Genomic DNA, 25,816 nt, shown 5'->3' with positions numbered 1-25,816 from the left:
CTACAAACTGGTACAGGGTTTCAGGGTACATCCTGAGGGGATTGGACTGACCTTATCAGATACAAAAGTTACATTTCTTGTTATATAGGTCTTGCTTTAACTTGGTCTTAACCATCCAGCAGAAAAGTATAGAAACAAGGTATAGAGAGTAAAGCCATATTAATATGCTGAGATGTAAAAGGCTCAAGTCAACAACTTCTGACATTGCCAGTCCTACGGATAACCTACTACTATTATGGACTACTGGAGTATATTGGATTATTTTGCTGAATTCACGCCCCTACAAGATATGAATGGCAGTGGAATACCCATATCTGACAAAACTAAGCAAAAAATGGGAATACAAATGAAGGACCATTTTGTATTCATATATAGTTAGGATAGATATACAGCTACTTTCTCGTAATTCAGTGAGAAGAAAGATTAATACTAATATTGTTTGGACAGGATATCATGTCTGCATCTTGTACTAGGAATAACCATTACAAAGACAACAATGCACAATGTATTAATTATTGAAACTGTCCTACTAATTAGTTTTGAAACTGTCTCATTGCTATTTGTTTCTCAATAAATTTTTTTTTAAAAGAAAGAAAGAAAAACTTCCTATCTAGGTAGTTCCTTAATGAAATATCAGAATCAAGGTATTTCAGAACCTTAAGAGAAAAATCCTAAAAACAACCACAGAGAGAAAACTGGTTCTCTACTGGTAAGCAAGAATCAGTTTGACGAGATATTTTTGGAAATTGGGACTGGAAAGGTAATAGATTGGACTATGCTGGATACTTAGAAGGTTTTTGAGCAAAATCTAAAATTTTATAAGGAGAAAATTATTTTGAACCCACTTAGACTTTGCCAATCTTATATTCCTATGATAGGGTAAAATAAAGTCACTTTTAGATTTTTTTAAAAATTATTTTTCAAAAAAAACAAGTTGGTATTTGCTTTTCACTGAGTTTTTAGATGTTTAACTTGTAAGTTGACAAGTCTTCCAACTTGTGGCTCAAAAGACTTTCTTAAAATCTTTGATGGAAAGGATCATGCAGAGTTGGTCATTAAATTTCTGGAACATTTTTCAGAGATCAAAACTTCAAAACAAATTTAAAAACCAAATAGAAGTAAAAAAGTAAAAATAAAAAATGAGAGTAAACTGTGCTAATGAATAGCATGTTTCCTAGAGTGATCAAAATTTATTGTCATTGATAATTGACTATCTTGGAACTTTATATCTTCATTGAGAAAATAACAAAGCTTGGGAGTAAGTAGTTGACTACAATTATTTCTATTTTATTTCCTATTTGTCAAGATAGGGAAATTACCATGTTAATACAGTGTTACTATGTTACTCCTTGAAATGTTTTAGACTGGTATGCTGGCAAAAGCTACTATGATAAAAAGATGTTTATATGACAAATGAGAATAAGCAGTTAAGCTTAAATATCCCTAAGATGAGAAAAGATACTTCCTGTGTAGCCATGTGAAGTAAAACTGTAGGGCAATAGATATTGGCCATTAGTATGAACTGTGAATTTGTGAAAATGGAAATAGACTCACTTAATACGGACCTCTCAGGATTTTCTGCATGCTCCCCGGGTATTTGGAAAGATTTGAGCCATAAGTACTTTCCACAGGATAGTGTAACCCAGTTTGGAGTTGAGTGGAGCCATGTGGAGTCATCTTTGCAATGTATAAGTTGGTTTTAATGATTAAGATTGAAGACTGGGAACACCCAATCTGTGCAATGCTTGGAACATGATAACTTTCTCTTTTTGTTTTGAGGGGGGTTTCTTGTTTGTTTATTTTTGGTGCCAGGCATTGAACTTGGGACCTTGCACTTCCCAGCCAGGTGCGTAAGGCTGCTGAGCTATCTCCCCAGTGAAAACTTTAATGTCTTGTTTTTTTAGCCATCTTCACCAAGATTTCACCATGGGGGAAGTAGTAGTACATTTTCATCTTAATTTATGGAAGTGTTTTTAAAACCTTAAAAATAGTAAAGGAGGTACAGACTGTTTTGGTGTTAAACAGTAGGAGATGCTAGAATCTTTCATAATACTTTATTAATGAATTAATAGAAATTAGTAATAAATTCAAGAAGATAACTAATAGAATTGAAGAAAATGGTATTTTAAAATAGTTATGAAAAAATAGTTCTGATGAATATTCCATTTTCTTTTTCATCTATGAAAAAGATAAAAATTATAAAAGTTGAATAGTAAAACTATTAAATAGTAAAATCTCAGTAAATTGATTAAAAAGCAAAATGGGCTTTTGTCTAAATTAGTAAATTAATGAGCTAAAATTATGAGAGAAAACTTAAGACTCAGATAAGAGGTCTTGATGGGCTGGGGAAATAGCTCAGCACAATAAGAGCTTGCCTGGCAAGCTCAAGGTCCTCAGTTCAATCCCCAGTGCCACAAAAAACAAAAGAGGTCTTGAAGTTTCAATATCTACCTCACTGGAGTTCCAAAAATAAGTAAAATATTGTGATACATATTGTAGTAAATTTTCATCTTAATTTACAGAAATATTAAAAACCTGGGAAATGGCAAAGGAAATATAGATTATCTTGGTGGTAAAATTAGGAGATGCTATAATCTCTTGTACTTTTTAAAAATCATTAAAAACAACTTTTTATTAAAAATGTAATAGACACATGGTGAAAGTAATTTCATGGGAGGAGACATTTGAATATACACAGCCAATACTTATATTTTTGCTGAAGAATGGATTAATAAATGTATTCTGTGCACAGTTTATTCTTTAAATATAAATGTTATTTGTGTTTAACATCTGATTTCAAAGAAAAGTAAGTATATAGGGTTGGGTTAAAGGAGACCAGGATTTTCACACTATAAAAGTCAGTCTGAAAACTATTGTTAATGTTTGTTTTGCTATTTTACAAAATAATAATTTGAAGAGGATTGTAAAACCCAAAAGTGAATTTAATTGTGTCACTTTATTTGCATACCAGCTTTCATATTAAGTAGAAAATTAATAGAATACTTGTTTAGAGCAGTAAAAAGGGTGCTCTTATAAGGAGGATGAAAAGAAGCTTATGATTACTATACAGGATCAGTATTAAGTCTTAGATACATTTCAATGCATGTGTAACATTGGTTGATTTTGGTAAAAATTAGTTTAAAGAAAGCAGAAAGTTCTTTAACTCAACGTATTTTATTCTGACTGTGATAAAAGGAAATCTGAAAAGGTGTTTAGAAATCAAATCTGTGCCTGGGAATAAGCTGTATTATAATGAGTTTAATAGGGGATTGGTATTTAGTATTGTAAATGACAAAGTTGAGTTTTTGAGATAAGTTTCATTTGTCACATTTGGCAGAAGCAAACTAAAGGTATTCAATTTGTTGCTTTCTCTGATAGATGTGTATGGATTCAGAAAAACATATGATCTACACCTTTGGCGGTAGAATTTTGACATGTAATGGCAGTGTAGATGACAGCAGAGCCAGTGAACCACAATTCAGTGGATTGTTTGCTTTCAACTGTCAGTGTCAAACCTGGAAACTTCTTCGAGAGGACTCCTGTAATGCTGGACCTGAAGACATCCAATCTCGGATAGGACACTGCATGTTATTCCACTCAGTAAGACTATTCTGTGCATTGCATTATGTTATTTTGTCATGTATTATGACTACAGGAAAAGAAATGCTAAAATTGAAATCTTGGCTAGGGATATAGCTGAGTGGCATGGTGGCCTGCCTGGGACCCATTCCTAGTATTACCCCCACACACACTAAAAAAGAAAAAGAAAAGAAAATCTTCAACAACAGATCAAAACTTTTCATTAGAAATAAGTGATTAGGCCAGGGAGATGGCTCAGTAGAATAAGTGCTTCCCTGACAAGTGCAAGGGCCTGAGTTCAATCCCTGGTTCCACCAAAAAGAAAAAAAAGAAATAAGTGATTAGTGTAGCAATGACAGAAAAAAAGAAACCTCCTTAACCAATGAACTGTTTGCTCAGTTTGAGGCTTTTCCCGTCAGCCTAAAAACTTCTGAACAGTTATCACTTGAATTCTAAATTAGACAGTTTATGATTAAGGGGAGGTTTAATTTTTTGTTTTTGGTACCGAGGACCGAGCCCAACCCTTCCAGCTTGCTAGGCAAGCATTCTACCGCTGAGCCAAATCCCCAGCAGTTTTATGATTAAGTTTACTGCCTTTCTAGGTAGCATAGCTATTTCCCCTTCTTACCACTTACAGTTAGGACAGTTTTTTTACCTCTCCATGAAGTACAAAGAGTAATTGATTTCATAGAATTAAGAATTAAAATTTATCAGTATATATACTTTTTCTTTCTTGAGAAACTTTGATTTATTTTTTTAAATTTAAAGAAAATAGGAAAAAGTTTTTTAAAAACAATAGAAATGATATGAAGGAAGGGCTACAAGGACAGCCAACATTTTGACCCTAGCCTTTCAAGGTCAGTGAGGACTCGGGACATAAGAGAACCTGTACTGTAATATCCTGTAACTCAGTAGTGTCCCAGGTTTTCTGATCAAGGAGATTATGGGGCCACAGAGGAAAGTGATCGATGATGTAGAGTGTGCCTAAGGAGAGTCACATGGAGAGAAAACATTCTCTCAGGCTTTCACAGAGAGCAAATTGGTCAAGCAATGGCTGTGACTCATCCAGATGGCTGACACTGACACTGATCTACAAACTGGTACAGGGTTTCAGGGTACATCCTGAGGGGATTGGACTGACCTTATCAGATACAAAAGTTACATTTCTTGTTATATAGGTCTTGCATTAGCTTGGTCTTAACCATCCAGCAGAAAAGTATAGAAATGAGGTATAGAAAGTAAATCCATATTAATACGTTGAACTGTAAAAGGCTCAAGTCAGCAACTTCTGACATTGCCAGTCATGTGAATAACCCACTGTTATTACAGACTACTGGAGTATATTGGATTATTTTGCTGAATTCAAGCCCCTACAATATATGAATAGCAATGGAATACCTATCTTTGACAAAAGTAAACAAGAAAGGGGAATATAAATGAAGGACCATTTTGTAGTGAAAAAATATATATATCTGTATATATAAAATAGCATAGATAGGGGCCAGGGAGATGGCTCATTGGAGTAAGTGCTTCCCTGGCAAGGGCCTGAGTTCAATCCCTGGTTCCGCAAAAAAAAAAAAAAAAAAAAAATCATAGGTATACAGCTACTTTCTCTTAGATCAATGAGAAGAAAATTTTGAACCAGTAAGTGTTTAGACAGGATATCATGTCTGCATCTTGTACTATGAATCACTATTACAAAGACAGCATGCAATGTATTAATTATTGTAACTGTCCTACTAACGTGTTTTGAAACTGTCTCATTGCTACTTCTTAATAAAATTAATATAAAAATATAAAGGAATAAATAAATATTCAGCTGTATTAAAAAAAGATACAGAATTTCACTAAACGAATTAAACAGTGGTTGTTATATTGTATATTGTCTTTAAATTAGTTGTTCAGATTACTAGCTATAAGCATGTAGCAGTGGTAAAAAGAAAAATAAAATTTATTCCTTTCAGTAGACCAGTAGAAATCAGCAGTATAATTATCCAGGCTGTCCTGGGTATATCCATATAGATATTTTCCCCTCCCTTCTTTTCTCGGTTCCCTTATCTCAGTTGTTCCTTCCCTTTGAACAGTTTTCTTTCTCTTTCACAGTATCTCTTGTACCTTTTGAATTGTAATTACTCTTTCAGGTTCTTACACTAGGGAGATAATATGATGTTTACACATGTGGGTCTGATTTATTTCACTTATAAGTATGGTCTCTAATTGAATCCATTTAAAAGATTCAAATTTATCTTTTATAGCTGAGTAATGCTTCATTGTATAAAGATACCGCATCTTTGTTTTAATCCATTCCTCAATTGATGAGCATTTGGCTTGTTCCCAAGATTTAGCTATGACAAATTATGCTGCTGTAACCATGTGTACATGGGGCTGGGGAGATAGCTCAGTAGAATAAGCACTTGCCTGGCAAGCACTAGGGCCTGAGTTCAATCCCGGATTCCACCCAAAAAAAAAAAAAAAAAAAAAAAAGTGTACACATATGTTGCTGTTGTATGTTTTCATTTTTTCTGGAAAAATACCCAATGGCTCTTTAGTTCTCTTTAGTCCATAATATTGCCTCCCACACACATACTACTCATTTGTTTTAAAGTCATTTTTGCTCTAGAATCTCAGTGTTATCAGATAGATTGCTTTTATCTCCATAGTGTGGTTTAATATGGTCTGTTCTTAATATTTTGTGGGGCCTGGGAGATGGCTCAGTAGAATAAGCACTTACCTTGCAAGCACAAGGGCCTGAGTTCAACCCCCGGTTCTGCCAAAAACAAACAAAATACTTCGTAAAACCTAGAAGTTATATCCAGAAGCTTTATTTTGGCTTTAATCTCCATTTGAGAGAAAGCCAAGAAGGGAATACTTCCTGTATACTCAGACTGACATATAGAGGCATGTAATGTCTAGTTGTCACACTTTTGATGATGTTAAAGAGTTCAAGTGCTATTAGTCTGATTCGTTGTGAAGTTTCTTCTATCTAATAGTTTTAATGTTTATTAATTTCATATTCATCATCTGGATTTTTAATAGTGATTTTTTCTAGTGATGTCATTTCTTCTGCATTCATTAACTGTGATTCTACACTATTACCTCTCCTCAAATAAAACCACAGGGGCCGGGGAGATGGCTCAGTGGAATAAACACTTCCCTGTCAAGCGCAAGGGCCTGAGTTCAATCCCCGGTTCTGAAAAAAAAAAAAAAAAAAAAAAAAAAAACCCAAACAAAATCACAATGAAAAAAAATCACGTATTTGGTTACTCTGGAATGTAAACCATACAGAATAGCAATGTAAGTGTCTGACTTCGTTTTTCTTGATTATCCTATTAGTTGAGTTAAGACTCTTAAAAATTAACCATTGAGGTATGTTTTTTAAAAGTATAAGTATGAACCAATGGATTTTTCTGTGTTTGATAGTTTTGAATCCCTTGCTATCATTCTTTTCTGTGCTCATTTTTTTTCTTTGCTTTTGGCCAGTAGGAGCCCAGCTCTCATGCATACATGTTTTTAAGTAAGAGAAAAACTCAGTCTTGATAAATCTAATTCAAATTACAGATTTTTTTACTTATGACTTTGATTTTGTATTTGTCGACCTTTTTTTTATTTTAATGGATTTTGGTTGTTGCAAGGTCTCATTATGCAGCTCAGGCTCGTGGTGATCCTCCTGCTTTCAGCCTCCCTAGCACCAGGATTACAGATGTGCGCCACCATGCTCAGACTCTGGCTAGCTCGAAGTGCCCATGGTCAGGGCCAGTGTGGCATATGGTGCTGGGGAATGAACCATGGTCCCTGTGCTTGCCTAAGCAGGCACGTTAGTCCACCGAGCTATCCTGCTGGCTCTTTGTTGACCTTTTAGGTTAAAATCCTAATCTCTTTCTAGACAGGAATAGAAAGGAGCTTTGTTCCTTCCCCTTATGTTTTATTAGATTTTGATTTATCCTTTCTTCAGTTTTTTAAAAAGAAGGGAATATACTCAACTAACTCATACACGGAGGATAGTATTTTTGGTCTTTTCTCACACAGTGCAGCAACTTTTATATATTAATCTGCACCTCTGGTGATACCTGTTAGCAGTGTATACTTTCCTCTTTATTCTAGCATAGTACTCCATTGCTTACAGTCTGTTGAAAAACTACTTCTGTAAAGGTTTAAGTTTTTAAAAGATCACTGTAAATTATTCATGGAAGTTATAGTTTTCTCTCTTTGTCCTTTTATTCTCTTTCAGAAAAATCGTTGTTTATATGTTTTTGGTGGACAGAGATCAAAAACCTATCTCAATGATTTCTTTAGTTACGATGTGGACTCTGATCATGTAGACATAATATCAGATGGCACCAAGAAAGACTCTGGAATGGGTAAGAGGATATAATAATGTCTTCTTTCGTGCCTTATTTTGGATAGAAAACTAAAGCCCATTTTGTTTTTTTCCTAACCATTTACCTTTTCTGTTTCTTTAATTGAAAGAATTCTAGCAGAACGAAAGCTCTCCAGTTACATATATCTATTTAAAAATACTTGAATTACTATTATTTCTTGAAAGACAATGTGTGACTGCAGCAGTTGTTTGTGTGCTTATTATGGGAGACAATATATTGCAAATTAGCTTTTTCTCTGTTATTTATTTTTATCTTATGTTTCACCATAGTGCCCTCTGAATTAGGCACCATCATAGTAGAATATGTCTCTTTTTGTTGCTACGGAAGGCATTATGTGATAGGTAATGCCTTATAAGTTTACAGGTTTACTTTCTTCTAAAGTCAGAATTAAGCTAAGAATGTCCATTATCTCTGTTCCTCTTCAAAATAACATAGCCCTCAAAACATTAGCTAGAGCAATTGAGCAAGAGAAAGAAAAGGAAAATATATATAAAAAAGGATGAAGTCAAAGTATTGTTTGTAGATGACATGATCCTTTACTTATAAGACCTCCCCCCCAAAAAAAAAAATTCCACTACAACACTGTTAGAATTAATTCAGCAATGTAAAAAGATACAAAATAAGCACAAACATCAATAAAATTTCTAAAACTAATAACAAACATTGAGAAAGGAATTAGGAAATCAGTACCATTAACAATAGTTAAGAAAAATTGAATACCTAGAAATTAACCAAAGAAGTGGAAGACTTCTGCAGTGAAAATTACATCACAGGGGTGGTGAGATAGCTCAGCAGTCTAAAACACCTGCTTAGGCAAGCTTAGGCAAAGCTAGGGACCACGGTTTGATCCCCAGCACCACATGCTGCACCAGCCCCGCCCTGAGGGTGGGCTGAGCTGGCTACACACAAAAAAAAAAAAGAAAGAAAGAAAAAGAAAATTACATCACTTTGAAACAGGAAATCAAGGAAGATTTCAGAAAATAGAAAGCTCCCCTTTGTTCCTAGATAGGTAAAACTAATGTAATGAAAATGGCTGTACTTTGAAAAGTGGTACACAAATTTAATTCAGTCTTAAAACACCAATAGCATTTCTCACAGATCTAGGGAAAACATTCCTAAAATCATATGAAACCAGAAAAGAATGAGAGTACTAAAAATAGTCCTGGGTAACAGAATCAAAGCAGAAGGCCTTACATCCCAAGATTTAAAGTTATACCAGAAAGCTACTGTCATTAAAACAGCATGGTTCTAGCACAGAAATAGGTGTGTGGATCTATGGAACAGAATAGAGCAAGCAGAAACAATCCCAGGCATATTTAGCTATTTGATCTTTGACAAAGGGCGAAAGACATATATTGAAAGTATGATAGCCTGTTTAATAAATGGTGCTGGAAATATGGATATCCACATACAGAGGATTGAGTTTAGACTCTTATTTCTCACCATGTACTACACCAAAATGGGTCAGATATCTAAATGTTAAAGCAAAAACAATCAACTGGAAGACTGGATAAGTAAAATTCTTGAAGACATAGGAATAGGAAAGGACTTTCTGAACAGAAAGAACCCCAGTGGCTTAAGAAATAATACCAAGAATCAGCAGATGGGATTTTTAGGACTCCATCTTAAAAATACCAAAAAGGAAGGAAAGATAATGACCAATCAACACATGAAATAATGTTCAACATTGCTGACCATTAGGAAAATCTAAATAAAAAGTAAATTGAGATAGCATCTTATACCAGAAAGAATGTCCATCAAAAATAAAAATTTGGGACTGATGAGATGGCTCAGTGATCTAAAGCACCTACTTAGAACAAGCTTAGCAAAGCACAGGGACCGCGGTTTAATCCCCCAGCACCACATGCCTGCCAGCCCCACCCCCTGGTGGGCTGAGCTGGCCACACACACACACACACACACACACACACACACAAATAAATAAATAAAATTTTAAAGCCTTTTTAAAAAATAAATAAAAATTTAAAAAATATGTATGTACTTGGGCACTACTATGCCATAAACAGAGATAAACTTGAAGCACTCATAGGCAGGTGGGTGTAATTTGAGAACATAATGTTAAGTGAAATATGTCAGATGTACAGGTTTAATATCACATGATTTATCTTATGTGATAAACTAAAAAAATACAAATAAAGAGCAAAATAAAAGATACATAAATAGGAAATAGGGACAAGTTCAGATAATTCCCTAAATTATTTGTTCCATTCTCTTAAAAATATTTTTGTTTCATTCATACTGCTGGTTTCTTTTGTTCATGCAGAAGACAGTTTTATCCTCTTACTTGTTTCTTATTTGTAGAGGAGACTCTTACGATCTGTCTTCTGAGTAACATTTTGACTGTTCTTTTAAGATCATGATACACAGTGTATCAACCATTTATTTTCTAAATTATGTTTTGACATTTAAAACATTTCATAGAAGAAGAGTGCTTTTTATATTTTCTTTATATCTACTTCTGTCAGCTAGGTGTGGTGGTATACATCTGTAATCTTAGCACTCAGAAGGCTAAAGCAGGAAAATCATTGCAAGTTCGAGACCAGCCTGGGCTACAAAGTGAGCTAAAGGCCAACCTAAACTGCATAGCAATACCCTGTCTCAAAAAGACTCCCTCAAAAAAAAAAATTTACTTCTGTAACATTTAAAATATTTAGAGGCCCAGCCAAATAGCTCAGCGGATTAAAGCACCTGCTTAGGGCCGGGGATTTGGCTGGAGTTTCGATCCCAGGCCTGCTATGCCAGCCCCACTCCCAGGGCACGCTAAGACGGCAATTGAGACTGGGTGTGGTGGTGCATATCTGTAATCCTAGCTCTTGGGAGGCTGTAAACAGGATCACTACGAGTCTGATCTAGTAGTGAGACCCTGAACACCCTGTAGACCCTTCCCTAAAAATACAAAAAATTAAAAGTTTAAATAGTAGGTTTAATATCTAAGAAGTTATTGTCCCAGAAATAGGGTGACTACTTTGATTGATATATATATATATTTTTTTATATTATCTAGCCTAATTACTGATAGTGCCTCATTCATTCTTAAAAGTCTTATTTTGATAATTTACTGATATCCTACCTAGTAGTTGCTTTGCCTGTGATTTTTTTTTTTTTTTTTTTTCCTTTGCAGTACCAGGGATCCATCTCAGGACCTTACACTTGCCAGGAAGGCACTTACACCACTGAACTATCTCCCCTACCCTTGCCTATGATTATTATGTGCAGTACAGCATCTTTAATTAAGACCTGTTCATTTAAAATGCCTAATTTGGGCAGTAGGGTTATAAATCAGCTTACTCTGCCTTTTTAGCTATAAAATAATTTTATTTTTGACTATTTTGTAAAATGAGACTGTTGATGCAGATTTCTTCTAAAATAATCAATTAAAAGATTTTTTATTGGAATTGTTCATATTTAATAAGAAAAACTTTTCCCTTTAAATAAAAGCACCAAACTAAAAAAATATGTACATGTTAAGTAGTTCATATTAATCCTTCCTGCTAGATAGAAGGCTGAGAGAGTGGGCCTCTCACCACAGCCACCAAAATAAAATGGCTGATCTTACTCCCTAGTCCCTAGTACAGTACCCAAGTTTTCAGCGCAGTACCTCTTATTCTATTGCCTACTGTGCATGCACAGATTAAGTTTCTTATTTCTTTACTTTTAGAGTACCGTGAGTTAAATGTCTTCTGTGTTTGGCCTTGATCATGAAGGAGACAACACTAAACAAATCTAAAATAATGTACCAAACACAAATTAAATAAAGTAATAATCATGATCATCTTTATTAAAGATACTGCATTCATTAAATGATAGGTTAAAGCTTAAAAAGTAGAGGTGAAATAGATTTTAGGAAATAAATTCTTTTTAAAAAAATAAAGCATTGTATTGTCAACAACAACAAAAAAATCTTCCAGAAAGTAGACAGAGATAGCTGTAGAAATTTGGGGAAATAAAGACCTTTAAGAGTTGGCCAAATAGCTCAGCAGATTAAAGGGCTGGGAGTTGAATTCCCAGGCCTGCCATGCTTTCCCCGCCCCCAGGGCACACTGACAGGTAATTGAGACTGGTGGTGGTGGTGCATGCCTGTAATCCAGCGCTTGGGAGGCTCTAAACAGGAGGATCACTATGAGTCCAGTGTACGCAGTGAGACCCTGTACACCTGTCCTAAATACAAAAAAGAAAGAAAGAGCGAGCTATAAAGAACTATAAAGTGAATACAAGAAAGAGAAAATAAAGACCTTTAAAAATAAATAGCTTTGGGCCAGTAAGATAGCTCAGCGGACTAAGCACCTGCTTAGGCAAGCAAAGGGACCAGGATTTGTCTCTAGTCCCACATGCTGTGCCAGCCCTGCCCCTTTGGCACACTGAGCTGACAACCAAGTCCAGGAATGGTGGCACACACCTGTGATCCCATTGCTGTGGAGGCTGATCACTACGAGTCTGAGCTGTGCAGTGAGACCCTGTACCAAATCCATAAAGTGAAAAAAAAAAAAAAATAAATAAGTAGCTTGGTGGTCTGTGTGCCTGACTGGCAAGTGCAAGGTCCTGAGTTCAATCCCCGGTACCACAAAAAAAAAAAAGCCAAGTTCAATCCCCAGTGGAGTTTCATTCCTGGTGCACCATGCCCTGCTGGCCCCTAAACTGGGCCTGGTAGTGCACACCTGTAATCCTAGCACTGGGGAGGCTGAGGCAGGAGAGTCACTACGAGTCTGAACTACCCTGTATCATCAACAACAAAAATACCTAAGAATAAAAAAGTCAATGCAGGAAGTTCACTGTTGAACTATAAGAGATTCTCCAACAACAGAGAACAAATAATACAGTGGAGGTAGAACTGTAAAGTGAATACAAGAAAAATTCCTTAAATTGTATTATCTCCAGATTATAAATATTATAAGTAATTCCCCTACAAAAATGAGATTGAATTTTTATTTTATTTTATTTATTTATTTATTTTTGTAGTACCGGGGATTGAATTCAGGACCCTGCGCTTGCAACACTTATTCTACTGAGCTCTCTCTCCAGCCCCCCAAAACAGTGGCTTTATTTATTTATATTTATATTTGTGGCAGAACTGGAGATTGAACTCAGGCCCTTGGTGCTTGCCAGGCAAGTGCTTATTTAACTGAGCTGTCTTCCCAGTACCAAGATTGAATTTTGAAAGACTGCAATCCTTCTACCCTGAAAGCACATCATTGTATATTGTACAGTTTCACATATTCAGTATAAAAGATCCCCTAGAAATTTATAGAGTAGAACAAGATGATGTTTAAGGTAATAGGACTTGGAAAGATCCTCAGCAGTATTAGAAGGCATAACAAGGAAATACGTGTAAGGATCCGTGGGTCTCAGTGGGATCCCTTCTACGCTGGGAGAAAGGGCAGCAGGAATGAGGAAAAAGACCAGAAGACAAAAGCTTGGTTAGGTGGTGACTCATCTGCCTGGTTGGTGAGATAACCCCTAAATGACCCCAAGCAACAATATGGACGTTTATTTATACATTTGCAAAGTTAGTAACACATGACACAAGCTTGCCTAGTGACTAATAGCCCACATTGACAAATCAAGATGCTTATCTTAGAACTGAGGTAGCTTGTTTGCTTTAGGCACTGAGCAAGCACCTGCCTACACACATTTGACCAATTTTCCAGCTTCTTTGTCTCCCAACAAATACTGTCTTTAAAATTCTGAGGAAAATTATTATCAATTATTATCAGTAATTATTAATTATTACTGTCTTCCTACCCAAATAAGAGGGAAGATATGCAACATTAATCAATAAAATATATTTACTTGCTTGTAATAGAAAAACTCATTAAATAATAGCTTAAACAATTATAGCTTCTCTCACAGAGGTAGATCACTTGAGACTGGTGTAATGAATCAACAATAGCACCAAGGTTTCTAATTAGTTCCTCTCCACCCCTTTTTCTTCATATTGTCTTTAATATGAGGTTATATGATGATGGTGACAGACTATCTGAAGCACTTCAGTACATCTTTGTTCCAGGTATGGGGGAAGAAAAGGAAAAGCAGAATTTGGCTGTGGAGATACCTCCATGGTCTAAGTGCCTGCCTGGCAAGCACAAGGACCTAGGTTCAATCTCTGGTACCACATGCTGTGCCAGCCCCAGACTGGGCACATTGTGCCGGCATTGAAACCAGGCATAGTGGTACACATCTATAATCCCAGCACTGGGGAGGCTGAGACAGGAAGATCACTATGAATCTAAGTTACGTAGTGAGACCCTGTACCAAATAAATAAAAGATTAAAGAAAAAGCAGAATTTGCCCATAGAGATTTCATGGGAATAGTGTGGAGATTTTATTGACCAGAACTATGAAACCTAGATTTAGTACAGTCTAGGAAAGCTGATGTTTAGCCTTTTTTCAGCCTTCTTGTTATACACAGGAGAATGGGTTTGAAAATGGTTATTGTGCAGTTTTCAGTGTCTGCTGCAGAAGATTATAAAAGTGGTAGGCTTTTTATGCATTTTTTTCTTAGTAAATTACTAGAGCTGGGGAGATAGCTCAGTGGAATAAGTGCTTGCCTGGCAAACACAAAGTCCTGAGTTTGATCGCTGGTACCACCCAAGAGAAAAAAAAAAAGTCCCTTACTAAGTTACTGTACCATGTGAAATAATAAGTAAAAATAGCAAAAAGGGAAACATTTCCCTAGAATCTAGGGAAGATATCCAACTGTGATAAGCAATAAAGGATTGATATTAGATGAACTCTACACGGTTGACCTAATGAGCATCCATTTGAAATTAGAGCAGAAAGACATAGGAAAGTAGACCTTTATTCCTCACCAAAAATGAGCTTTTCAGAAAAAATAGATTCAAAAGATATGTTTGAGCATTTGGAATAAAAGCTAAGGAAGCATCAGCATAGTACATTTCTTGTCTCCACAAATGAGCAGTGTTTGTCTAATAATATGCCAAAAGTACAATAAACCAAAAATTGAGGTAAACTTTAAGGTAGTATACCACAGTATGTATTTATCTACTAAAATGGGAAGTTAATGTGATATCTAAGATAAAAACAGGATGTAATTTAGAAATATGGATCTAATGGATAATAGTATTACCCTTCCATCTAAAATTGCCTCATTGTTTACTCATTTATTCTGTTACCATAGGATAAAGTGGAAGTGTAGTGTATGATTTAACCTTTGACATATTAAAAAAAAGTTACTCTTGTCATGCCTGACCTGAGAGACAACCTCTCAGCAAATGTGTAGCCCTCTGGAAACAACAGGAAACCACTAACGGGCCATTCTGCCCTCAGCAAACAGAACAGATGGCAATAAAGAAAATTTAGGACAAGGCATACAATCTCCCTGGTGCTGGGAAGTCCAGTATTATCTACACACCTGTGCTAACTGTCCTGGGAACTCTGACCCCAATCATTCCATCCATATTCTATATTGGGGTAATGTAAAACCCCATCCCCAGGCCCTAAATATAAAACATAACTTTTCTTGTGGAAGCTGCTGCTTCAGAAGAATTGTTATCAGCTGATATCATAGTTATCAGCCTGTCTGCACCCAGACAATAAATCTAGCCTTTTGTTCACATAAAAGCTGTGTCCGAGTTCTCTTGTGCCATTGATAGCAATTCTGACTTTTCTTTAAAATAACTAGAAGGAGGGGCTGGAGAGATGGCTCAGTGGTCTAAAGCACCTACTTGAAACAAGCTTGGCAAAGCACAAGGACCACGGTTCAATCCTCCAGCACCACATGCCAGCCAGCCCCGCCCCCTGGTGGGCTGAGCTGGCCACACACACACACACACAATAAATAAATGTAATAAATAAAAATAAATAAATATTAAAAAAAATAACTAGAAGGAAATAGGTAAGCTCTCTCCTACAATCCTAATAAGGCTGTCCCTGAAAAATATAGTGGACATGATAGTTGATAGGGCACATGTGGTAAAATGTATAATATGCTAATTTTGTATTAAACAGGATAAACAAGAAGATCATAGATTCACTGAAAGTGTTTATCATCTAGCAAATAGGTAACATTCTGTTCAGGAATAATAGCTACTCTTTAGACCCTATCCTACGTGAGAATATCTTAATTGGTGGTATTATCCTCATTGACAAGGCAGAAGAAATTGAGTCTGTAAGGTTAAGTAATATATTCAGTATTACACAATTAGATAATGATAAAACTAAGGTTTGGATGTTTGAGTGTAGCACAAAGTATTTTTTCCATTATGCTGAAAAGAAAAGCAGCAAAGAATAACGGTGTCAGAGAACTAGTTTAAAAAATTCATTGTTAAAAAATGTTTTAATTTTTTTTTAAATGAGTTATGTAGTAATTTGCAGAATTGATCATTGTAAGCCTTTAGGCTACCAGGTGCAATAATTGTTTTTTTGGTTTTTTTGTTGTGATTATTAAAGTAATGATTATTCATTATAGGGAATGTCAAATCATTCATAGAATCTACAGTATTAACATTTTTATGTGTTTCTTTTTGGTCATAAAATTTGGCACACCTTTTATTTTTGACTAATGTAAAATTTATATTAAATTGTAATTATTTTCATTATTATCGTTTTATTGAACCACAGGTAGTAATAGAAAAAAGAGGTTGGTTCATTCCCTCATTACTGCTATAATCAATTTTTCTAAAATTAGAATCAGCATTTTTGCTGTTCAGTGTTCAATTTTTGTTTTTTGATGCATTATTCTACAATGAAGTTCATTTAATTATCTTTGATAATTTTTTTTTCTTTGATAATTTTCTAGTAGCATCTATGCTTGTCTCTCTTTTTCCCTCCTTCTCCACAAAAGTCATTGTCTCCTACTTACCAACTATTATTCCACGCACTTGGCTTTCATCTGTGGCCCTGAGGAATATGATGCTGTTGTTCAGAGGGCTCACAATCTTGGGGACAGAAACCAGCAGTTGTAATACACAGTGTGATGAAAATAAATTGGATGCTGCAGTGAGTGCTTTTGTAGATAACAGCTAGAGTACACTGAGAAACTGCAGATTATCTTTCAAAGTTAAAATAAATAGAAAATTAAGACTCATATGAAGGATATGAAGTGATGGTTTTCTCAAAATCAGAAAAACCTTGTATGTTCCAGAAACTGATAGGACTGGTGCAAACAGGAAGAAGAAAGTTCATATGAAATGAAGTTAGAGAGGAATAGGAGTCTGATTATTAAAGGCCTTGTCCACATGTAGGAAGTTCTATCTTTCCTAAGTAGAAAATTTTGAAAGGTTCCCTATCAAGTGTCTTGATCTGATTTGTTTTAAAAATACCATGCTTTTTTCTAGAAATATACTTTGCAAGTGGTTAATTTTGACAGTTTTCCTGAGTTGCTTTGTCTTTGTATGTATAGTGGACATTGTGTTGAGGATTTCTCTTTAATGGCAGTTAAGCATTTGGTTAGAACTACTTGACCAAGACAGGAGAATCACAGATTTTGTCCTGCTTAGGCAACTTAGCAAGACCTCAAAATTTTAAAATTTTGAAAAAGGGCTGAAGTGTAGCTCACAGCAAAGGCCCTGGGTTTAATCTTTAGTAAACATATGCACCCCTGCATATATACACCCACCTACCCCTACTTGGACTAACTGTTGCAGTTACACTTGGAATTGAGGAGCCTCTGTGGTTCTGTTGATGTATCAAAGTGAAATAGACATTGTTTTCTTTTCACTTTTCTGTTTTCTCCCCATCTTTATTCTACTCCTCTTTTCTTTTCCCCATTCCCTTTCTTCTTTTTTCCTTGAGAGGATTTTAAAATGTGGTTGGGACTGAGAAACACTATTCTAACTCTCCAGTACCTGGTTGTTCAGTAATCTTGAGTAGGTTACCTAGTATCTCAGTGTTTGTTTCAGCGTTCATACATGAACAGAATGAAATTTTAGGAGAAATGGTTTGCCTGCTTCTGGCTTTTTTTTTTTTTTTTTCTAGTTCAGATGGATTGTAGTTTGGGCTGGTGTTATTGTTGGTACCTTAATTTTCTCAAAAGAATGTTAACTCTTTTATATAGAAGGTTGTAATTTTTTGAATTTTTTCACGGAACTCATGTAAGTTAGCATAGAAAAATTCAAAGGATAAGAATTTAAAGAGAAAAAAATTACTGTTTTCCATTGTTATAAGTATTCAAAAAATGGAACACTAAGCATTGAAAGGTTAATATTACCCTTAGGTAGTACTGATCTAATATCTCTCAAATCATGCTGATTTTGCTCCATCTTTTCTCATTTGAATTATTGCTTCAATGTGTTAGTGTGGGCTATCAGGACCTATTTGGCCTCAGTCTCTAGTTTTCTCTCCCTGTGTACTCCATGTCTTCCCCTACCCATTCTCCACACTGCAGGCAAAGTGTAAGTATTTTAAAAAACTAACCAAGTATAGTTCACATTTAATTTTAAATATACAGTGTGATATGTTTTGACATGTCTATACCAAGGGAACCATCATCACAATCACAGTGCCATTGTTTTCTGGATTTCCTTTACTCTTTACCACGCTTCCTCAACACTTCCATCAGCTGTGTTTTGGTGTTAAATCTGTGTCTCCTTTTTTTTTTTTTTTTTTTGCTCTGAATGCCCTCAGGGGTGGTTTGGCTGGCTGGAGTGTTGTGGGGATCGAACTACAGCAACCTGAGGCTGACAGCTTTGTGGAAGCAGCCACTTAAACAACTGAGCTAAGGCCAGGCCCCCCAAAGGGGCAGCACTCTTTTTTTTTTTTTTTTTTGTGGAATGGGGGATTGAACTTGGACTGTTGTGCTTGCCAGGGAAGTGCTTATTCCACTGAGCCATCTCCCCAGCCTTTGTCTCCTTTTTGTCACTACAGATTAATTTATGTTTTCTTGAATTTCATATAAATAGAATTGTATGATATGTGTCTTTTGTTATTTTATACAGCTTAATTATTTTGTTGTGAGTTATCAATAACAAATCATTTTTATTGCTAGCTAGTTTTTCTTTCAGGAATGTAGCATAGTCTTTATCTACTTAGTTGTTGAGAACTTTGGGCTCTTCCTAGTTAGGAGTTATTTAAGATAGATTTGCTGTAAACGTTTTAAAAAGTATTCTGTAATGCTTGTTCAGAACAGATCCATATGCCTTCACATTTGTTCAACCGGTAGCTTTTGGTTACCTACTAAATGCCAAACAATGAGCTAATAAGCACTAGGAACACAGCTGTAAATAAGGGCTGGCTGTATCTTTCTGGAGATTTTAGTTTTGCATTGAAAGGAAAAATAGAAAATTGACTCCACTTTTTGATTAATGCTAAAAGAAACTCTCTCTAAAAAACAATAATCCCAGTGGTTTTTGTTTACTTCAGTTCACTTCTGCTTTAAGTCTAAATGTGCCTTAGGGTCTTTGTGGTAGGTCTTAGCCTAGTTCACCACCATTCTTGATGTCAGCATCCTCTTGCTTCCCTCTTTTTCTTTTGTAACCTGAGTATTTAATCTTGATAGATTGTTTTGTTGATTTGGGGCTTTTCCTATACTGTCCCCCCTTCCCTATCACCTCCAAAATCTAATTTGTATTTATCTCTCACATCCTGTTTTGTAAGTCATTGTCTCAAATTCTTTAATAACCCTTGAAACTCCAGTTTAGAATTAAGGTATATGGTTTTGTAATCTCAACTCTGCTATAGTTCTGCTCTGCTTTTCAAGACTCTGGTGATGTACCTCAGTTGTAGTGTGCCTTTGCATGAGTATTCAATCCCCTCTAGTATTAAAAACTAAACAACACAACTGGGGAAATATACATACTTTATTCAGGATTTTAAAAAGACCATCCAGTCTTTCAGTACTCCAGATCTCCTAAAAATTTTACTAGATTAAGTTAGACTATCCAAAAAAATGCCATATCAGAACCATGGTATATTGTATTCTCCCATAGAACTGCTTTTACCTCATTTTAAAAATTACATTTACAGAGGCTGGGGAGATGGCTCAGTGGAATAAGCGCTTCCCTGGCAAGCGCAAGGGCCTGAGTTTAATCCCCAGTTCTAAAAAAAAAAAAAAAAAAAAATTACATTTACAGGCTGAGGAGATAGCTCAGCAGCGTAAGTGCCTGACTATCAAGCACGAGGTCCTGAGTTTGATCCCTGGTACCAAAAAAAAAGAATTCCCACAATGAAAAAAATCACATTTATATTTTATTTTATCTTGCTAGATTACCACTTACTTTGTAAGGCAAAGAAAATTCTTTGAAGAATGAGTCATGATACTATTTAAATTCTGACCTTATTAAATATTCCTGGAAAACATCAATTTTACTCATTATGTAGATGTTCTCTAATTTATTTAACCATTCTATTGTTTATTAACTGTTCTTCTAAAGCTTTTTTACTACAGTTAATTACTGTAATTTGAGAAGGATTTAACATATAATTACGCTTTATGATTCACTAATGTGAGTTATTTGATTAAAAGTGCATTTACAATGTTAGTTTCAACTTGTATTATTGGAAGTCATAGAACAATTTGTTTGAACTGTTGAGATTACCAATTAGAGATATCTCTAATAGTAAAATTGGTGCTTATTATAATCTTGTATTTGTCAGATACTGTAAAATCTTAAATCCTTGCTTTTTATAATTATATGAATGTATTACTTTAGATTTAACATCTCAAGATCTGAAGAAACTTCTAATCTTTTATTTTTTAACTAGAGTACAACAATTTAATGCTATCCTCAGAAGAAAATTATAGTTTAAATCAATAAACTGGCAGCTGCTTGGAAAGAAGGGATTTATTAGCATTGTGTCTAACACATAATTACATTAAAATTGAGCATATCTAAAATTCGGGTTTATTTCTGAGTAACTTTCGGCAATAAGTCTTTGAATAGAAAGGTTTTAGAAGACTACATATGTCAGCTCTGTGTTTAACACTAATTGAAAATTATGTTTAGAAGATCTATCACACTACCAAGAGCTTTATGCTTATCTGTCTTAGTTTTCTTTTACTGAGACAGAATACCCAATGTCTAAAGTTAAGAAAGGAATTTATTTAGCTTGCAGTTTGTAGAGATTTCAGTCCATGATTGGCTGGCTCCAAGCTAAGGTGGCCTGGCAGAGAACAGTCCTAGCTGGCAGAAAATATCCAAAGCAATAAGCAGGGAAGACAGGATTCTTTTTGGCCCTTAAATGTTGTATCTAGACAGCTGGGATTAGAGTGGTGGCAAACCAATCAGTGGACTGATTTAGTAGTCACACACTCAGTCCCAGCATCACACACTGTAGGTTCAGCCTCCTCCAAAAAACCCTAAGATTGCACAAGGCTTTGGGGGGATATCTAGACACAAACAATAACAGATGTAAAAGCTCAGTCTCTTAAAATGGGAAGACTTTTTCATGTCTGTTCATTCGAGGGAAGAAATATAGAAATATATATGGAGTATTCACCATGTGCCAGATGCCAAGTCAAGCATTGGATTATTTGTTTTCAAAGTTACTAAAAGAAAAGTTTTCAATGCCTCAAATCAACCTCATTGGCTATGATACTGCCTTTGCAGAAAACTAAAAGATGCTAAAAAAAGAAAGAGAAAAGGTGAAAGATTGTAATTTCCTTGAGAAACTAAAAATAAGATTGGCATCAGTCGTTGTATATTTCTTACTGTTTTCTCAGACAGTGTCCTTAAAAATTGTTCATGATTAACAGATGACCTCATTTATTGATCTGCTTCATTAATTTTTCTTTGGGAGTCAGTTTATGAAGACTTAAGATTTTTGGCCTTCAGTCAAGCTTTTTGGCAACTGAATCCTAAAGCTTTCAAAATTGTATGTGTTGAAGATTGTCCTAAGATGGCCTTGTTTTTTTCTTGGGAAGAAATTAATGTTTAAGACTATATTAATAATTATGGCATGTTAAAAATGACAGCGTCTTTATTCAGTTGAACCTTTATAGATTTTTTTTGTTTTTGATAATGCCATTTTATTCAACCAGTTTTTGTTTTAATTATATAATCATTAAAGTAATATGCACATAATTAATAAAAGCAAGTTCAAACAATATAGAAGGTTATAAAATTTAAAAGTACTGTTCTTCACCAAAGTAGCACACTAACACAGAGCACCAATTCCTTTACCCCAAATCAACCCTGGAGGAATAAAAATGAGGCAGTTGGATTCCAGGAACTCATTTCAAAGGAGTCTGAAGGCTCTTGTCCCCAAGTTACCTTCAGGTAATTCTACCCTTTCACTGTAGAAACAAGTAACAGTAACGCATTCTACTGGCATCAAATCCAAAGAGAAGTACCACCGTGCAGAAATCCTGTTGGAGCCAGAATGGATGAAGAAGATGTGAGCTGATGTCTGTCTCAGTAGTTCATTCTTCCCTTTTTCCCCCTTCACTCTGCAGAAGCTGCTGTCTGTATCCCTCAGAGGATTAAAGTAGAAAAATCTCTGCAAAGGGTATGATACTACACTGAAGGGATACTGGCTCTCTGTGCCTTCACTTCACTACCTGTGGCTCTTCAACTCCTTAAAGTTACTGGTATTGACGTCAGTTCAATCTTGGTCTCAGCCTTTCCCAGTATGTCTTTTTACAAATAGTAACTGACTTCCTGAAAAACATTAATTCACACACCAGCATAACCTGAAAGTTGAGGACTACAGCTATTTCAAAAGAAATCAGTAAATTTACAACTTACATGATCTAAAACAGAGTTATTAAAGTGGCTGGATGAAGAATTTAAAATAAATATGATAAGCATCTGACCAGAGTCTCTGTCTTTCAATAATTCATTGAAATAATGAATATAAGGGAAAGTGGAGGGGCACTCATGTAGGTTTTCTTTTTTTGCTCCGAATGCCTTCAGGGCAGGTTTGGCTGGCTTGAGTTGTGGGGATTGAACCACAGCAACCTGAGCCTGACTGCTTTGTTAAAGCAGCCACTTAAAGAACTGAGCTAAGGGGCAGGCCCCCTCATCTAGGTTTTTTAAGGGCTTTTAGAAAATGTAGAGCTGTTCCCATGGTCACATAGGAGGAAAATGATACTGTCTACATCAAGAAAATACATACTGTTCAGAAAGGAATAGCACAGGAATGTTACTATGGCAAAAGCAGAAGAATATAATGTTGGTTAGTACTATTGGGTTGACATTTTAATAAACACAGGCAAGATTCCTGCCAAGAAAATTAATGTCTGTGTTGAACATTCCCAGTATTTTTTAGAGCCAAAATAGCTTTCTGAAATGCATGGAGGAAACAAACAAACAAACAAAAAAAAAAAAAAAAAAAAAAAATTAAAAAAAGGGCCAGGGAGATGGCTCAGTGGAATAAGCGCTTCCCTGGCAAGCACAAGGGTCTGAGTTCAATCCCCGGTTCCGCAAAAACAAACAAACAAACAAACAAAAAAATTGAAATGCATGGAGGAAAATGATTAGAAGACAGAAGCCAGAGGGAAAGGTACCTGAGTTTAGCTGAAGCTCACACTTGCTTCGCCCAGAGAAGTACACCTTGTGAAGAGCAGGAGTAAGGAGGCGGAGCTATTGGAGCCTGCCCTCTATAAATTCATGGTGTGATACTCAAGTACAAAAACAAAGCCCCCTGTACTAAAAAATCGTAAGACCAGAATCAAGTGGAAATACTAGATACAACGAATTTAATTGAAATGAAGAATAAAATAATATAAATAGGGTGGTCAGAGTGACTCAATCAATTGAAAGATTTGAATAAACTATCTCCCAGAAAGAAATAGGAAAAATAATAAGGTAAAGAGAAAAATAGAAAAAACTGAGGGATATGGAGAACAGTTGTGCAAATGCCAACATCCTGGAGTTCCCGTAAGAGATAAATATAAAAATTAAGGTGAAATAAATGAGATAAATATACCAGAATTCAAAATGAGTTGAAAGAGCTCATGGCATACCCATTTAGACAAAGAAGATTGTGTACTGTGGGTATATATAATTAAAAACATTAAGGCTGAGCATGGTGGTGCATGCCTATAGTCCCAGCACTGGAGAGGCTGAGACAGGATTGCTGTGAGTTCAAGGCCAGCCTGAATTACAGAGCAAACCCCTGTCTCATAAATTAACTAATTTTGAAATTCTGGAAGGTTTCAGAAAAAGATATTTATTAAACAGTTCAACAACAATACCGAATAGGAAAAAGAAAGTAAAGTAAAAAACAAAAAACTATCCAAGGAAAGCAACTTTGAGTCAAATAATTTAAACTCTCCTCTCAGCTGTGAGTGAAATAAAATATTCTCAGACATATTTGCCTCAGAAAGTTCACCGTATAAAGACCACATTAGAAATCCATTTGGAAGCAGGAGGCAGGATTCAGTAAAAAAATATAAGAGATGTCGGGGCTGGTGAGATGGCTCAGTGGTCTGAAGTATCTACTTAGAACAAGCTTGGCAAAGCACAGGGACCGGGGTTCAATCCCCAGCACCACATGCCAGCCAGCCCTGCCCCCTGGTGGGCTGAGCTGGCCACACACACACAAATAAATAAACAAAAATTAAAAAAAAAAAAAAAAAAAAAAAAAAAAAAAAAAAAAAAAGATGTCACAAGTCTTTGATGAATCCTGATCAGTGTTTGCTGAAGAACACTTGCCGACGAACCCATGATGGGGTAAGGAGTCTTTATAGGCATCCTGGTTGTCTTCTCTGTGTATGGTATCTAATGCATGGAAAATCTTTTATCTCTGGTGCATCGGGCTTTTTCTTGACGGTAGTTTCTCATCTTATGAGCCTATCTACTATCTTTCAAAGTAGTTCAAAATTTGCTTCCCGATGATACACTGTCTAGTACCATTTTTTTCCTTCTGCTATAAATATCTTTTGTACTAAATTGGTAAGTTGAAGAAAGCAATACCATAGTTTCTGTTGAGTTTGCTACTTAAAACCAAAAGGTCCAACGACTGTACTGTATTTCATAAGCAGCTTCTATTAGTAAAACTTTAGGTTTAAGATGACTACTAATGCTAGACATAATTATATGTGTGTATGAAATGGATATGATTTTTCTACACTGATTTTCTTTAATATGAATGCATAAAATCTCCACTTAAAAGTGAAATCTGATGTTCTATATTCAAAGATTTCTTCCCCCGTTATGCATTATTCAAGAAAGGTATCAAATTAGATTTATAATATTACTGTAATGGATATTTAGTGTTTACTTAGAGAAATCCAGATTGCCTTTGTTGTTTAAATTTTTTGTTACTACTTCATGTTTGCAGTACCTAATGATCACTTCAGCTGTGTTAAGTCTGTAAATGTGCATAACACATCTTAATTCTTTCTAATTCCTTCCTCCCCCCCTTCGTTTCTTCCTCCCTCTATCTTTTCGTTAGGTTGTCTTTGAAGATAATATAGAATCTTTGTTTTTGGTTTGTTTGAAATGTCATCTGAATCATTACTGTAGAATGGATAAAAGCAGGAATTAAGCACACGAACAATTGCATTCAGTATAGGTTTAATACCTCCCCCCACTTTTAGGAACTTACTAGATACTTTTTGTTTTCAGTTTTTAATTTTATTTTGTATTTTAGGGAAGGCTCTACAGGGTGTTCAGGGTCTTTACTACTAGATCAGACTCATAGCAATCCGTCTGTTTACAGCCTCCCAAGAGCTGGGATTATAGGTGCGCACCATCATGCCCAGTCTCAAATGCTTTCTCAGTGTGCCCCCAGGAGTGGGACCAGCACAGCAGGCCCAGGCATCGAACCCCAGCCCCTTATCTGACCTCACAGATCAGACTCATAGTGATCCTCCTGTTTTCAGCCTCCCAAGCGCTGGGATTAGAGGCTTGCGCTGCCTTACCCAGTCTCATTCTCAGTCTCAGCATGCCCCAGGGGTGAGGCCTGCACCTGCTTAAGCAGGCACTTCAGTCTGCTGA

The 25,816-nt window shown here is 35.6% G+C and overlaps 1 protein-coding gene across 3 annotated transcripts in view; it reads left to right on the top strand.

Annotated features, from left to right (window-relative positions):
- The window catches only part of Mkln1 (muskelin 1), a 377,765-nt gene that overhangs the window by 314,965 nt on the left and 36,984 nt on the right, over window positions 1-25,816 (top strand). For all 3 annotated transcript variants that reach the window (XM_023709866.1, XM_023709865.1, XM_004626545.2), the window contains 2 exons: window positions 3,379-3,600; window positions 7,808-7,937. In XM_023709866.1, the coding sequence (XP_023565634.1) occupies window positions 3,379-3,600; window positions 7,808-7,937 (352 nt within the window). The remainder of the gene's footprint in view (window positions 1-3,378; window positions 3,601-7,807; window positions 7,938-25,816) is intronic.

This window comes from Octodon degus, unplaced genomic scaffold (assembly GCF_000260255.1).
Source record: "Octodon degus isolate 3935 unplaced genomic scaffold, OctDeg1.0 scaffold00015, whole genome shotgun sequence".
Taxonomy (NCBI): domain Eukaryota; kingdom Metazoa; phylum Chordata; class Mammalia; order Rodentia; family Octodontidae; genus Octodon; species Octodon degus.
The sequence above is the reverse complement of the archived record's forward strand: the minus strand, read 5'-3'. Positions and strand labels throughout refer to the sequence as shown.